This window comes from Drosophila obscura, unplaced genomic scaffold (genome assembly GCF_018151105.1).
Source record: "Drosophila obscura isolate BZ-5 IFL unplaced genomic scaffold, ASM1815110v1 contig_17, whole genome shotgun sequence".
In the NCBI taxonomy this organism is placed as follows: domain Eukaryota; kingdom Metazoa; phylum Arthropoda; class Insecta; order Diptera; family Drosophilidae; genus Drosophila; species Drosophila obscura.
In genome coordinates this window covers 601256-617065 of record NW_024542757.1, presented here as the reverse complement: position 1 = coordinate 617065, position 15810 = coordinate 601256, and the positions used below count along the sequence as shown (strand labels likewise).

Sequence of the window (15810 nt, the reverse complement as noted above, 5' to 3'; positions counted from 1 at the left end):
ACCGTGTCTTAATTGAATGGTTTCACTGCTTAAATAGAGGGGTGTTAAGTGGGTTAAGTCCATTTTTTCTTCGATATTTTTTTTTGGTATATTTTGAAAATGAGGCGGTATATTTTGGTATATTTCGGAGGGCCGTCACACTGTCGCCATCGGCAACACGTGTTTGCAACCGTCCATTTTCTTCGACCAGGCGCCGCGTGCACAGTGCAAAGATTTCGAGTTAAGTTAAAATATATAAAATAGAAATGGCCGATGCTGGTGAGTAGCAAAGTTATAACTAAACCAAGGGCTAGGATTACAAGACGCAACGGTGCGAATCATTGCAGACGTACGCAAAGAGAAGAGAAAGAAGAAGATCAAGGAAGAGCCAGTCGATGCCGACGACATTGGCACGCTACAAAAGCAGGGTAATTTTCAAATAAAACCCTCGTCGAAGATAGCGGAGCTCGACACATCGCAATGGCCGCTGCTTCTGAAGAACTTCGACAAACTAAATATTCGGTCCAATCACTACACGCCTCTGGCACATGGCTCCTCGCCACTGAACCGCGATATCAAAGAGTACATGAAGACGGGCTTCATCAATCTCGATAAACCCTCGAATCCCAGTTCCCACGAGGTGGTGGCCTGGATTAAGAAGATTCTCAAGGTAGAGAAGACGGGACATTCGGGAACCTTGGATCCGAAGGTTACAGGTAAGCGATGCGCATGGGCCTCAACATAACCTCAAAATACCAACGCACGTGTGTGTTCTGCTCGGCAGGTTGCCTGATTGTATGCATCGACCGCGCCACGCGGCTAGTCAAGTCGCAACAGAGTGCAGGCAAGGAGTATGTGGCTATTTTTAAGCTTCATGGTGCTGTTGAATCGGTGGCCAAAGTGCGTCAGGGCTTGGAGAAGCTGCGCGGTGCTCTCTTCCAGCGTCCCCCACTAATCTCGGCCGTCAAGCGTCAGCTCCGAGTGCGAACAGTGTACGACAGCAAACTGTTGGACTACGACGAGAGTCGCAATATGGGTAAGTTTTTTGTTTTATTTGTATTTAAATTCATTCGAAGCCTGTGCGTCGCTGCTTGAATGAATCTGTATGGCAGGGACGTACTGGACGCTTCGGATAGTACAGTAAAATCTCAGTATTTGCCCCTAAACGCAAATGCACAGTTATTAGTTAAAACATCTCTGTATCTTCTCTCCCCTCCCACCGTCCCAACACCACACCACTTGCCATTTCTGCCCTACTCACGTTTAGGTGTTTTTTGGGTTAGTTGCGAGGCCGGCTCCTACATCCGTACCATGTGCGTCCATCTGGGTCTAGTGCTGGGCGTCGGCGGTCAAATGTTGGAACTGCGTCGAGTGCGTTCGGGCATTCAATCGGAGGGCGACGGCATGGTTACCATGCATGACGTCCTCGATGCCATGTGGCTGTACGAGAACCACAAGGACGAGTCCATGCTGCGTCGTGTGATCAAACCGTTGGAGGGTCTGCTGGTCAACCACAAGCGTATCATAATGAAGGACAGTTCGGTAAGTGTTCCGACTGCTCTCTATACATGATTCCTACCCCATGATATTAAGCCGGCAGACTCCCGTACACCCCATAAGTGTCTGTGACTTTGATTGGGAACAGTAAATGTGCTGATGTGTGTATATTGGGCAGCGCCCTTGCCTGCGCACTCGATAAAGAAATTTCAGACTACATTTCCAAAACCGAACAAAATCAAAATCATCTTTGGCACCCACCCAACTTGCATATCGTTGTGCTGACGTCTGACTCTTCTCTTAGGTAAATGCTGTGTGCTATGGCGCTAAGATTATGTTGCCTGGTGTCCTGCGCTATGAGGATGGCATTGAGATCGATCAGGAGATTGTCATATGCACGACCAAGGGTGAGGCTGTTTGCCTGGCCATTGCTCTGATGACCACGGCCACCATGTCGTCGTGTGATCATGGCGTTGTGGCCAAGATTAAGCGAGTGATAATGGAGCGCGACATATATCCACGCAAGTGGGGATTGGGTCCCAAGGCTTCCGCCAAGAAGGCACTCGTCGCTGCCGGCAAGTTGGATAAGTTTGGCAGGCCCAATGAGAACACACCTAAAGAATGGCTCACCGGCTTTGTCGACTACAATGCCAAGAAGCCAGCGGCGGCAGTGGCCCCACAGACACCAGTCAAAGACACCGCCTCAAATGGCTCGGACGAACCGTCCAAGGTGAGGATTATATATTACTTGGCATGGTGTTCATGTTGTTTACTTTTGAAGTACTTTTTCCAGCGTAAACTGAGCACCTCCAGTGTCGAGGAGACGGCAACGGCAGCAGGAGCTGAAGATTCTTCTGCCAAATCTGACAAAAAGAAGAAGAAGAAGAAGCACAAGGGCGAGGAAGAGGCCCCCGCAGCAGAGCAGGAGGCATCGGCTGATGTGGAGCCAGTAGAGAAGGAGAAGAAAAAGAAGAAGAAGAAGGATAAGGATAGGGACAGAGAAGAGGAATAGGAATAGGATGTTATGTTCCTATAGGATTAGGTTTTCTAGAGAGCTCTACGATTTTTTGTAGAGCTCTAGCTATTATTTTGAACCAATTTTCTTAGTGGCTAAGCTTAAAGAGGAGTCTGTCTATATAAACAAGTGTTTTTATGTTTAGAAATGCAAACAAGTTACAAATGCATTTAGGTGACATTCGCAATGCAATAAATTTTATACATTTTATTGTATCAGCCCCACGTGTATCATATTCCCCAGTAGTTCAGTTCTGTTTAGCTTTTCAGTGAGCAGCCACACATGAAATCCAAGTAAAGGTAAGTTCAATTTCCAATTGATTAAAGGTTCCGTCAAACTCTGCTTTTGCTGCTGCCAAATGATGAGCATTAAGCTTTCGCCCCTATCTGAAAAACGAAACTTCTCCTGTTGAATGCGAGATTGGTCTTACTGAATGAATAAGCAAGCAAGCAACTTTGAGCTTTCCTTTACCAATATATTTATGATGTATGTATATTAATATGCAAATATTTTCAGCTTCGGGAAATTAGTGACCTAACCGGAGCCTGAATATCAGCTAAATCATAAGGTGAGTGTCGCGAATGATTTCAACATTCTTTGATAATTATTTTTGTGATGAGCATTAAACTTTCGCCCCTATCTGAAAAACGAAACTTCTCCTGTTGAATGCGAGATTGGTCTTACTGAAAATATACATATTTGTTCATCAAATTGTGCTTCTATTCGCAAATAAGCAAAACTAACAAACGATTCTTTATATCCCTTGCAGTGAAGACGTCGGAAAGAGGTGCTGGATGGAGCTGGGCTGGATACTTTCTACCCAAAAGATAAGGTGAGAGAAATATTCTGTCTTATTCTACGCAATGCATTTTCTATGATGAGCATTAAACTTTCGCCCCTATCTGAAAAATGAAACTTCTCCTGTTGAATGCGAGATTGGTCTTACTGAAATTAACACTATCAATAGAATAGACAAAATATTTCAGAATTCTTTATTAAACATATCGTTTTGTTTTGTTCTTCCAGATTTCTTCCCATCTTTGCTACTCACACTGAATGAGTAACCACATCAGTCAGCCCAACTCAAAGGTGAATATACAGAATTTTTCAAGCCACTACTTTCCCTTTCTGATGAGCATTAAACTTTCGCCCCTATCTGAAAAATGAAACTTCTCCTGTTGAATGCGAGATTGGTCTTACTGAATTCTATTTTTTATAAATAGTTGATCAATAATAGTTTTTGCAATCGACTAAAGTTTTCCATCGTTATTTCTTGCAGCTCATTTACGGATTGTCTAGTTTGTTCAAGGTAAATATTCACACTCGTTTAAAATTACTATTTTGTTTTAAAATGATGTTAAAAAATATATGATTAATGTGGCATGATTTTCACATAACCGCAACACAAAATCCAATAGGTCCTACTGAATATAAAACCTTAACGCTTAGAGATTATGGAGATTATCGTAAGAAAACACTAACTTTCAACGTTTTGTCTTAATTTACAGTGCCCGAATGTCCTCCCTCCGTAGAAACGTGGTCACAAATGTTTGCAAAAGGTTTGTTTTGTTTGTATTTTTATAGCAGATACTTTTATGACTCATCTTACGTATTCACACTCGTTAAACATTACTATTTCTTTTTAAAATGATGTTAAAAAAAAACTGATTAATGTGGCATGATTTTCACATAACCGCAACACAAAATCCAATAGGTCCTACTGAAAATAAAACCTTAACGCTTAGAGATTATTAAAATTATCCTGATAAAGAACTAACTATCAACGTTTTCTTTTTATTTACAGTGGCCGACAGACTGTCCTCCCCCCCGTTGAAACGTGGTCTCAAATTTTTCAAAAGGTTTGATTCGTTTGTAATGCAATTTTATAGCTGATACTTCTTTAATGATTCATCTTTTGTTGACGCCTTTATATAAATATGAAATGAAATTAATACAAATCTAAAATAAAGCAACCCACAAACCCTCGTTTTATTCCACTTGCGCACTTAACCTCAACCACGCAGAAGATTTCTCTGACCAGACCAGCCTTTTGAGATGGAATTAGGTGACAGGGTTGCTAAGAAAAAGCGGAAGAAGAAGCAAGTACAGCGTGCACAAAACTTTTTGGGCATTGTTGACAAGAAGAGAGTGACGTCATCGCTTTAATTTAATGACTGCCACGAACGACCAAAAATCTTGCTCTACTCCTTTATTTCTACCTGGTGTTGAGGTACATTTAAAATTTGTGTTTTCACATTTCCTGAAGAATGAAAATATCAGAAATATGCAAAATGTTTATGTATGCAACCATGCGTTTCATTCCACATGTTGCACACTTTGGTCCCCTTGGCGGGCAGTTATCGGTCTCCATGTTGAAATTATCGAGCCATTGTTGTGTACGTGGTGTGTGGTGCGTCTGTGTGTCGCGCATCGTGTATGTATTCGTTGGCTTTTTTTTCAGCGTGAGCAACGAGAGCTGGCTGTTGGTTAATTGTGAAAATAGCTTGTAAACTAGTAAAAACTGCACGGATTTGTGATTGTTTGGAAACTTGCACGGTGCGGATAGCCACTTTATGTGCAGGTGGGTAATGTGAAAGCAATTAGTTGTGCGAAAGGACCTTTTTGCCTTTCGAGAATTTTTCTACGTGCCCGCCCCGAAGGGGGGGTGCTTTGCGTGACGTGACGCATGTGATCGGTTGTGTATGTATCTGCTGACGACCAGAGGCGCCATATTGGATTTTTTTGAGGTTACATTCAGTAATTGATAGACTTGACAGAAAACGCAGTGACATTCAATCTTTGCAAATTGAAATACAAACATGAATTATTTGCAGTTGAACATTGGTTGCACTTTGTTGTGGTGATATAAAATTGGATTAAATTACTAGCAATTATAGCTTCGATCGGCAGGGCAGCAGCTACCTAGCTACGGAATTTTCCACGCTAAAGCGCCGATTTGTAGTGTTGGAAAAGTAAGGACTTTTCTCGAATCCCGCTCCTTTTGCATTTATTGTTGGTTTACATAATTCATCGGTCACAGTGCACACGTTTACAAACGAACGTACACATATAATATATGTTGATAGATACATGTAGGTCCCTCCCCCACCCGCCCGCACTCACTTCAGCCAGTGTGCCATTGCCATGCATTCCAGAGGTACGCCTGGAACCGAAAGTGCCCAATATTCACGCACACATCACACACACTCATCAGATAGTGGCAGCGTCACTCGGCTGAAATCAATGTTTGTTTGTGATCGCGAATTCGCACGCGTTGTCTGCATTATAAATCGTTGGAAAACATTATTAGCATGTACTGATAAAAGCAATTTTGTGTGCACATGCGCAATGTCTTTGGGCAATTGTTAAATGTTGCGTCAGTGCTGAATAGAAATCAAAGTGTAAAATGTTTTGCTGATGGCTGCATTTGGTTCTGGCTCTGGTCGCCTGCCTGCTTGTGTGTGTGCGAGTGTTTGTGTGCGCTGCTACGACTGGGAAAAAGGCGCAAAACCAACACGCAACAATATCATCGTTGGCTGTCGTTTACTACTTCTGTGATATTTAAAGTGTTTATAAAAGTGCGTAGTAATTTATTTTATTAAATAGAATTAGTAAGAGGTGATGCAAATGCTCGAGAATGTACATATGTGGGATTATTTCGCGTAAAATATTTGCCGGGTAGTACGGTTTCTTTCGGGTGTGTATGTGTGTGTGTGCCCGACTGACGGTGCTGCCAACCTAATTTGCAAGATTCATGCGGAAAACTCAGCCGCACGCTGCTTATTATTTACCACGTGGCTACGTGACTTTCATTGGCTAGACGTAAATTAATTCGTACGGGTCGGAAGATGTGTGATACCCCAGCCAGTTCGGGCCTAAATGCAATTCAAAACATTGCAAGAAACCGTCCATGCCACCGTGTAAATCAAGATGCGGAATGGCGCTGCCAACTCTTTTTTAAATGACAGGTCCTTCGAAACACGATGTGATCGGTGAATCTTAAAAGTGCTGCCCATCTATATTGTTGGATCATTTCATGGGCCCGGGGCGCGACAACCTAGATTTAGTGAAAGTGAATTATTTTCATGGGCCTAATGACATTTTTACTTGCAAATATTTAACAGCATGACTAGCAGCAGCGAACTGCCTCCAATCATATTACAAGGAAAACAGTTGATTAAATATCGTCACCTCAAGCGGAAATATCCGGTATCCAGGGATTTCCTTCATCGCAATTGGTGGAACGTAAAGCGCTTCATCATCTATGCCCTGACGCCACGCTGTGTCCTGCGGAACTACGCCTGGCGCAGGCGACGCAACAACCGCGTCGTCATCCGGAAGCGCGTTCGCATTTGTCTCTTCGATCCGCGCCTTAAGCGGATGATCAAAAGGCGTAAGAAGAACATCAGAAAATGGTCGGTTAGCATCGTAAATCATCACAAGAAAATGGGCCATATCGAGGAGTACGAGGAGACGGAGCTATACAACGTGGCAGAGCCGCTGCCAGCCGCGGAGTTGTCCAAGCAGATGAAGCAACAACTGGAGCTGCTCAAGACAGGCAAACGGACTCTCTGCCTGATAGAAGATACCAACAAAAATTTCGATATGCTCGATGCCAAAGCATATGGGGCAATCGCCGAACGAATCGGTGAAGACAATGGTCAGAGCGAATGCAGTGAACCAATGGACATCCCACCCGCGAAGGCGACAGACGAGAGGACTCCCACAAAGTCCCCCGAATCAATGTTTGCTGGCCAGGAAGATGCACCCACGCCAGCCACTCCCAGCAAAGAGAATACCAGCCAGGCCAGTGCCTGCTCCAGTGCCGAAAAAGCTGAGAAATCCGAGAAATCCGGTGGCAGCAAGTTTCTGGACATGCTGATCAATAAAGTGCGGGTGAAGACCTTCGCCCGGGAATCGAATTTACCCATTGAAACGTGTCCAACACCTGCGTTTACTGCCGAAGAGGACGGCAGCGGCGATTTTGTCGGCTTCGATGAGAGCGTCCATCAGCCGGGAATGCTGCTCACACCCATAGTACCACAGAGCTGCAAGACGCTGGAGGGGAATTCGGCCTTCGTCAGCGAATCCCTCGATGCGTACATGCGCGAGCATCACATCAACGATGACAAGGAGAAGCTCCTTGAGCCCATGGGTCACGACGGGCAGGTCACCTCACACAGTCTGCCGCCGCCCATGGATATGCCAGCTGTTCCCGAGGCCTTGCAGCGGCTCCGCACGGTGGCCGAGCGTCGTTCGTATCTGCTACGCTCCAAGAACCAGAAGATGGCCATCATTAACAACGAGGCCAACATCTACAGGGAGCTGCAGCGCAAGCAGCGCCAGCGTAAGGTCAAGATTGGTGCCATGCAGCTCCTGCAGTCCTCCTCCACACAGATGCCCTTCACCCGCCAGGGCTGGCAGGCGGCCAGCTATGTGGCCACCGAAATGTCCAAGTATTACTATCAGGTGAGTGTTTAATGGCTAAAACCAAGCTGTCGTCATCCCACTGACTGAGGAATCTCTTATTGCAATGCCAGGTGATACAGGTGGACGGTGAGAGGGTCCGCCTGCCGGGTGCCCAAGGCAACAATCTGCAGCGGGAGAAGCTTCCATACCTGAGCAAACTCACGGTCCAGGAGGCGGCCACAGTTGGGTGCACAGACCTGTGCCTCGACGCATCGATTCATCCCAAGCTGAATATCGTGCGCACCACAGCGACGAATGCCATGAACCACAAGCGGCTTAATCAGTTCCCATTATCCGCCATCTTCCCACCCTGCCCGCTGTCGATGAAGCCGCTGCAGAAGCCATTGGATGACGACACGGCCGCTCTACTGCTGGCCGGCGGCAGCATGGCGGTGGTCAGCATGCCCACAGTACAGCTCGAAGTGATGCCACTGCTGGGTAGGCCACTGGACGAGATTGCGAAGCGGTATCTGCAGCATATTCTGCCCCATCATGACATAACCAGAGAGTGGGCCGAGTTTAGTTTGTCGACGCTGCAGCAGCAGCCGCCTGTCTGCATGAAGGAGGCCGAGCAGCAGGCTTCCCAGACGGCAGCTGGCCGACGGAAGAGCTTCACCTTTGTCATTCCATATATAAACGATCGCAATCACATCCTGGTGCGTCGTGTGGTGGATCGGTCTGAACAGATGGATTCCAGCTTCTACCAGGAGCCACACAAGCTGCAGGAGTTCGCTTTCCGTAAAGCTTTGCCCCAGCAACCCCGACGCCGATTTGCTGGACTGTGCGGACATGATCAATGACATGATCAACACGGTGGCCATCAGCTGCAGCGAGAACAGTTTCATCAGCGAGGATAAGCTGACAATGGATGATCGTGCATCGGTCAGCAGCCCACCGAAGCCTGCTGTCGACCTGAATCTCGTCAAAGAGGAGGATGACAAGTCCTCCGGCAAGTGGAAGTGTCGTCCCACCAAGCAGAAGCGTTTGGCCAACGAGCTGCGTCGCCTCAATGCCACCATCATAGATGCGGCCGCCAGGAATGCAGATGGTATGTGTGCCATACAAATCCCATTCCCATTCCAGTTCATTTGTAATACGTAAATCGGTTTTTTTTTTGCAGCCAAAACGCCGTGCCGCAAGGACCACTGCCAGCTGGGCTGCCTTTGTGCCAGTCTGAGCGGAGCCGAGCTGCCGATGCGGGACCATTGCGGACGCGCCGACTGCGTTCTTGAGTGCCATTGCCTGGGCGGCGAACAGGCGCGTGTGATGCGCGTCCAAACGGCCGATGTAAGCTCTCATTGGGAGGGAGGGACGCAGCTTTTGACTCAGAACTAATAGTTTTGTGTGTGTGTGTGTGTTGTTGTTGTTGTTTTCAGGGGCGAAGCATCTCCAACGAGGATGCGTTCAATTTGCGCCGCAAGGCCACTGCGCGGCTGGCCAAAATGGAGAAGGACTTCACCTCCACACTGGTGCTCACGGACAACGAGACGCTGCTGATAAACGAGTCGCAGGGCGATAAGAAGCGACGCTGCACCAAGGCCCCAAAGCGCTACGAAGACTTTGACGACTCGAACATGTTTGACGACGACGACGAACTGGTCTCCCCATCCAGGTCCACATTGAAGAGAAATGCTGCAATTGCGGCTGCCACGGCAGCAGCTGCTGCTGCAGCGGCTTCGGCGGCAGCTGCGGCCAACGCTAAGAGTGCCGCTGCCGCTCTCACCAAGAGCTGCAAGGTGAGGGACACGGATCTGGCCAAGCTGAAGCACTGCTCTGTTTCAATCCGTCGCCTGCCCGACATGGGCAACCTGGCCACCTTCTGCATGATCCATCAGCTGTACAAGTGCTTCTGTGGCGGCGAGTCCATCGAGGGCAAGCCCGTGGTCATCGAGAAGGAGCAGTGGAACGCGACCGTATCGCATTACAACCCAGAGCTGGCCACCCGGGCCCACTATAGCTTTGAGCGGCCACCGGAGGAGCAGCCGAAGAAGAGGGGCAGGAAGAAGCAAAACCAAACTGAGCTCGAGGTGGCTGAAAAGGAGATGGCGGAGGCGGAGCCGCCGCCGTTGCCGCCCCAACAGAAACTCGAAGGAATGCTGGTTACGCGGCCCAAAGTTGTTGTGACCACCAAGTCACCGAAGAATGTGCGCAAAGAGGAGTGTGCGCCGAAGGTGGCCGCAACTTCAACACCTGCTGCCGCATCCGTACATCCTGCGCGCTTATCGTCGCCGCATGAGCGCAGCGTTGAGCTGGACAACATTTACGCCTACTACATTTCGCGTCCCTATCTCTGCCGTCGGGCCGTGTCCGTGCCCAGGCGCTCCTATACGCGACGGAATCGCTGTCGCGTCAATAGCACGCGCGAGTACATAAATTCGACGGAGACGCCTCAGACGCAGGAGCTGCTCAAGAGGCGCATCGATGGCGCCGTCTTCTTCTATCGCAAGGAGTTGGAAAAGCAGAGACGTCGCCAGCTGATGCTGCAGGGCCAGGCTCAGGACGTGGCTGCCGCCCCGGTCATAGTCGTGCGGGATGACTCGGACGAGAGCGAACAGACCGGCAGCCGGAAGCGGAATGTGCCGTCGGGCCGTCAGGATGTGCAGTCCCGTGCCCCCCAGCAAGCGCACCAAACTACAAGCAGACAGGGCCCCTGGCGATGGCAAGCGTCCCCTGGACATACAGGTGCCACGCATTGCCGCCTGCTACTCGCTGAATTCGGCCTCTGTGGATGTGCTGGGGTCGGGCATGAACACCGCGGCGGCTGCTGCCGCGGCCGCTAGTGGCGTGGGGCCCAGCACCGCCGAGGCGGACTCGCCCAACTTCCGCTCCTTCTACAACGAGGTGGTGAAGAACATGAACACGCTGGTCAGCAAGAAGATGCAGGACATTGATTTGGCCCTGCAGCGCGAGAGCAAAATCATTCCGGCACCCAACGAGGAGATTCTGTGCATCATCAAGTGGACCAACTTCCTGGCCGCCTTCGAGTCCAACTACGTGTACATTTGGATTGTGCAAATGAAGACGTACACCTTCCTGGCGGCAACCACCACCAACCTGATGCCCACCGTGTGCGGGGCCATCGCCATAGGCGACACCAGATTCGCTCCCGCCACGCCCGATACCCCCATGATGGCGCGCATGCTGATGGAGAGCAAGCGGAACGAGTACACCAGCCGACTGGCCGTGGTGATGCAGGGCAGGCAGAGCTATTGGCTGGTCAAGGGCTTTCTGCGTCACATGCAGGGCAGCGCCTGCACCAAGCCGACGCCACAGACGCATCCACTGCTCACCAAGAAGATAAACGTCCTCTGCTCGCTGCTGGTGAAGCAGCGCATTCGCGAACACCAGAAGAAGTTGGCCAGCCCCGATGCTGGCCAACCGGCTAAATCCCCATCCCCAGCGAATACGATCGTGCCGGAGGAGCAGAGCGAATCCGTAGCTGTAGTTATGGCTGTGTCTGTGGCTGCTCCAGAAGCCGATTGTGTGCCCGAGCCAAGACCGGCTTTCTCCAACCAGGCCCTGTCAAAGGCGAACGCTGCCAACATCCGCACCAACATCGAGTTCCGCAAAGTGACGCGCAACGACGTGGATGAACTGGACATACCCGAAAGCTACCAGGGTGACCATCGTTGGGTGGTGCTGGACCTTGTCGATGACTTCTCGCACATCTTTGTGCCCGCCTTCGGGGAGATGATATCGCTGGACAGGATTCACAAGATGATGCGGGTGGCCCGTGACAAGAAGAAGCTGGTGAAGCTTCAGTTCTTCCATATGGCCCCATACGACGCATTCGTAACGGCCTCCTCCCTGAAGAAGATCTACTTTGGGCCGCTGCGCCTCGATATGTCGCCACCCGTGCTGGTGCTGCTGCAGAGCGTCGATGGCAAGATGATGCTGCGAGAGGTCTACCAGAGGGAGCATTCCATTCCCGTCCAGCCCCACCACAGGAGCATGGCCTTTTGGGTGCTCAAAATACAGGGACAGCTGCACTTTGAGATCGATCTGGAGGATCAGAAGACCCTTACCGATTCCAATGCGACGCAGATCACTCTGCCACCCGTTGACAACCTGGTTCCGGCTCCTGGCAACGCCAGCAAACATTCGGTGCCCGCCAACGACTTGGCGGTTGTCATCATCGACAGCGACGACGAAGACGAGGAAGTGCTGGCCAAAGATGACAAAGGAAAGGGACAGAGCGAGAGCGAGAAGCCAATGGAGACTGAGACAGCGCCTCAGCCGGTGGGGGAATCCCTCCCAGTGCCAGATACGGAGAAAATCGAGGAGCTACCACGCATGAACTTTACCATCCAAACGATGCCCATCAGCGGGGCCCTGCAAATCACCCCAGAGTCCTGCCCTAAAGAGGCCCCAGATGCTGGCCCAGAATCCTCACGTCCAGGCATTAACGATAGCAACTGGCAGCCGACTGGCCCCTTTTTACCCTTCATTGCCAATGTGCCGGCGATTGGGGATCTGGCGCCGACCACCCAGTTCCTTACACCCCAAGTGCAGCTCACCCAAACAGCAGCCGGCGCGCCCTCTTCTTCTGAGCCGTCCATTGTTTCCTCCTTGGACCCGCCGGCTCCTAAGGTCGGCCGCTTCTCCTTTGGCGCCAGGATCAACGAATCGCTGCAGGAGCTACTGAGCAGCGGCACCCCGACAGCGTCCCTCCCTGCCAGCATAACCGTCACCAAGATGGATGGCAATGAATCCAAAGGAACATCCAAATCACCAGGCAAGGCTAGCCAGGAAGCCATTAAGATTGGCGCCAAGCGAAGCGTCTCTGGGGTGCCTAAGCATTTACCAAGACTATTGCCTAAACCGACTCCCGCGTCAAAAGAGAAGCCTGGCACAGGAACAGCCACAGCCACACCGGCATCGGTAACACCAATGGCTGGACCCACCATTGCCCAGCAGTCGGCCACTACCTTCTCCATCAGTAATCTTCAGCCGATACGACCACGACCTGCACCACCAGTAGGACCAGCCACCGCAAGGGCGGGCACCTGTGTGAAGATGTTCTCCAGGGGAGGACCGTCCACCGCCAACAAAGGAGTTGTACGAGCGACAGTGCCAGAGAAGGCTCCGATTTCTGCGGCTGCTGTGGAGGGGGAAAGAGTTGATAAACCGGCGCAAAGAAGTCAGCCCCACTACACGTCCCTGCCACTACCGGTCGGATGCCCGGCCGCATCTCTTTGCCTGGCAAACAGTCTGCTTCCACGGAACAGGCCCGCTCGCGGCAATCCCTGCCGGCGAAAGTGCCGACGGCGCAGAATGCGACTCAAACGGAAGGGGCGGCGGCACAGTGCACCTATGGCTATGTGGAATCCGAGGGACTGCCAAGATACCGCACCAAGCTGTCGGGCGACGATTTCTTTCTCAAGATGCCCAATGTGGGAATTCTGCGCTTCACGAACTGCGCGACTGCCAGCGCCTACCTCAATCGGTGAGTAGAACAGCAAAGTCCGTGTAAAGCACAAAAATTCAATATTTGATTCCCCCTTGAAGCGAACTCATGCGGAGGTCGGAGCACAAGTCCTTGCTGCCAGCCGATTGGAAGTTCCGACCCGACCCACAGTCCATTGTGAGGCAGACACTAGCCGCCAAAGTGTCATCCAAGGAACAACAGCCACCGGCGGCCATTGAAATCGAAGATTAAGCCCAAAAATAGAAAAAGGCAAAAAAAACCTATGTTGTCTCATTACATGAACAAAACGAAATATTTTTTGTTTAGTTTTAAGAATACCTGTACTGCACATACTTTACCACACGCTCATCATCGTATCGTATGTCTGTCTGATACATACATATGAAATATGTAAACTATCTAGTTCGTAAATTAAGTTGATCATGATCTAATGTTTTTTATCATTAAGCAAATTTATTATTTACATAAGTTTATAAAAATGTGGATTTAAATTAATTTCGTTCGACCGCTCGAACAGCTGTTTTTTTGTTTCAGTTCCACTTGGGCTCGGCTGTGTGTATGTATATTTTGTGCATTCTTTCTATGAACAGATTTCCATCGAGCTAAACTACTTCACACGGTTCTTTGTTTTTACAAATCTAACCAAATAGTTGTTTGTTTTGTTGTCTGCCCGCACCAGCTATTTCTTGGATTTCGATAAGTTGGGTTTCACTTCCACAGCGTTCCAGAAATCGCGGCAATCAACAGCTGTTCGTTGTTTTATTTATTGCCAAAACCGCGCGGCGCGAGAAGTAAAATTAACTAAACTGATTTTTGTTTACACAGCGTTGTTCCGCATTGTTTTTGCTCATATAATATACAAATAAAAAGCTTGCCATATCAAAGCTTCGATAGTCAGCTGATAAGCGCCCACGCATTCATACGGGGAGGCGGCAAAACAAACCAAAAAAATTGTCAAATTTAAAAAAAAACACCCTATCAAGGTCAGCCACAGATATAGAACGACCAGTGCGCGACCACAACCCCATTCTCGTATGCACTGACATACATAAGTGCTCGGGAAACGCCAAACATCGGGATAGAGGCGAGACTAATTCGCTTAACCACTATAACATTTGCAGATACCGCTGAATCACAAGCTCCCTCCCCCCGAGCGAGTTTCCATCGGTGCTGTGTCAGCGACAATTTTTCCATATCGTCATTCGCACTGTTCAAGCGCAGACGTCTCTTTTGGTGGCCGGGAAAACTGACGAAAATGGGCTGTGAGGAGAAACAAGAAACCGCAAAGTCGATCCTGCGCATCCAGGACATTGCGGTCCTGATGCAGGACCACTGCCGCATGCTAGATCTCGCCAAGGTGGAGCGTATCATCAACGAGTTCATTCAGGGCGGACCGGAGCGCATGCAACTCGTGTCGGACTTTGACTATACAATCACCAAACAGCGCACGGAGGACGGCAGTGTGGTGGCCTCCAGTTTTGGCATCTTCAACGCCTGCCAGTCGCTGCCGGATAGTTTCAAAACAGAGTCGGACAAACTGTACCACAAATACAGGCCAATTGAGATCGATCCGCACATGCCGATCCCCGAGAAGGTTCAATACATGGTCGAGTGGTGGACCAAGTCGGGTGCGCTGGCCACCGGTTTCCCCTTCGATCTGTCGGAAATAGATCAGATAGCCAGCAAGTATAAGAACGCGCTACGTGACCGTACTCATGAATTCTTTGCCGATCTGCAGCGCTTGGGCATTCCCACCTTGGTTTTCTCCGCCGGACTGGGCAACTCTGTGGTCTCCGTGCTGCGCCAGGCAAACGTGATGCATCCCAATGTTAAGGTGGTTTCCAATTTCCTGCAATTTCACAATGGACTTCTGAACGGTTTCCAGCAGCCCATGATCCACACCTTCAACAAGAACGAAACTGTCCTGGACGGCAGTGAGTATTACAATCTGGTCCACACGCGCGATCACATCATCGTGATGGGAGATTCCCTTGGAGACGCTGACATGGCATCCGGCGTTCCCGCATCTTCGCACATCCTGAAAATTGGCTTCCTCTTCGATCACGTGGAGGCCAATATGGATAAGTATATGAAGACATTCGACATCGTCCTGGTGGATGATCAGACGATGGATGTGCCCCGGGCACTGCTCGCTCTCATCGAAAAGCAGCACCAGCTGAAACAGCAGGCCACAGCGCAAAGCTCCCTCTGATACCCCTGACAACAATACGTACTCCCTCTGTATGGTACTCAAAAGTCGTTCCTGCTTTCTCATTAGCAGGAATAAGTGTTAAATTTTATTAGCAAACACAAACACACACACAGCAGAAACTACTAATTAAGTGGTTTAGATTTAACGATTCATTCATGTTAACTGACATGTATTCATACCATATTAAATGACAACGTTGTGCTTGGAACA

General features: G+C 49.5%; 3 protein-coding genes and 5 non-coding genes across 8 annotated transcripts; all 8 read left to right on the top strand.

The window, feature by feature from the left end:
• The first annotated feature begins 150 nt into the window (after positions 1-150).
• LOC111078955 (H/ACA ribonucleoprotein complex subunit 4) lies at positions 151-2702 on the top strand. Its single transcript, XM_022373916.2, has 6 exons — positions 151-258; positions 327-695; positions 764-1015; positions 1247-1521; positions 1781-2206; positions 2270-2702. The coding sequence occupies exons 1-6, from the start codon at positions 246-248 to the stop codon at positions 2486-2488; spliced, it is 1554 nt and encodes a 517-aa protein (XP_022229608.2). The 5' UTR covers positions 151-245; the 3' UTR covers positions 2489-2702.
• On the top strand, positions 1557-1695 carry LOC121403905. The gene has a single exon (XR_005967550.1). It is a non-coding gene; the product is annotated as a small nucleolar RNA snoR639/H1 (small nucleolar RNA).
• A 141-nt stretch (positions 2703-2843) lies between the features above and the next one.
• Positions 2844-2932, top strand: LOC121403909. The gene has a single exon (XR_005967554.1). It is a non-coding gene; the product is annotated as a small nucleolar RNA Me28S-Gm1083 (small nucleolar RNA).
• Positions 2933-3097: 165 nt separating this feature from the next.
• LOC121403907 lies at positions 3098-3187 on the top strand. The gene has a single exon (XR_005967552.1). It is a non-coding gene; the product is annotated as a small nucleolar RNA Me28S-Gm1083 (small nucleolar RNA).
• Positions 3188-3359: 172 nt separating this feature from the next.
• LOC121403906 lies at positions 3360-3449 on the top strand. Its single transcript, XR_005967551.1, has one exon. It is a non-coding gene; the product is annotated as a small nucleolar RNA Me28S-Gm1083 (small nucleolar RNA).
• A 167-nt stretch (positions 3450-3616) lies between these two features.
• Positions 3617-3703, top strand: LOC121403908. The gene has a single exon (XR_005967553.1). It is a non-coding gene; the product is annotated as a small nucleolar RNA Me28S-Gm1083 (small nucleolar RNA).
• Positions 3704-4943: 1240 nt separating this feature from the next.
• On the top strand, positions 4944-13892 carry LOC111078985. Its single transcript, XM_022373958.2, is given in 9 exon segments — positions 4944-5072; positions 6616-7960; positions 8032-8718; positions 8720-9008; positions 9081-9247; positions 9337-10634; positions 10636-13169; positions 13172-13406; positions 13469-13892. Coding segments are annotated over 9 exon segments (6714 nt in total). The 5' UTR covers positions 4944-5064; the 3' UTR covers positions 13620-13892.
• A 270-nt stretch (positions 13893-14162) lies between these two features.
• Positions 14163-15808, top strand: LOC111078988 (7-methylguanosine phosphate-specific 5'-nucleotidase). The gene is made up of 2 exons (XM_041592144.1): positions 14163-14371; positions 14510-15808. Exon 2 carries the CDS (start codon positions 14644-14646, stop codon positions 15598-15600), a length of 957 nt encoding a protein of 318 aa, XP_041448078.1. The 5' UTR covers positions 14163-14371; positions 14510-14643; the 3' UTR covers positions 15601-15808.
• The last annotated feature ends 2 nt before the right edge of the window (positions 15809-15810 follow it).

What these genes read in the sequence shown, in the direction of transcription:
- LOC111078955 (XM_022373916.2), top strand. An exon ending in CTTGGATCCGAAGGTTACAG is followed by an intron (nt 696 to 763) that starts GTAAGCGATGCG and finishes TCTGCTCGGCAG; the next exon opens with GTTGCCTGATTGTATGCATC. An exon ending in TCATAATGAAGGACAGTTCG is followed by an intron (nt 1,522 to 1,780) that starts GTAAGTGTTCCG and finishes CTCTTCTCTTAG; the next exon opens with GTAAATGCTGTGTGCTATGG.
- LOC111078988 (XM_041592144.1), top strand. Translation starts at nt 14,644, where the DNA reads ATGGGCTGTGAGGAGAAACAAGAAACCGCAAAGTCGATCCTGCGCATC.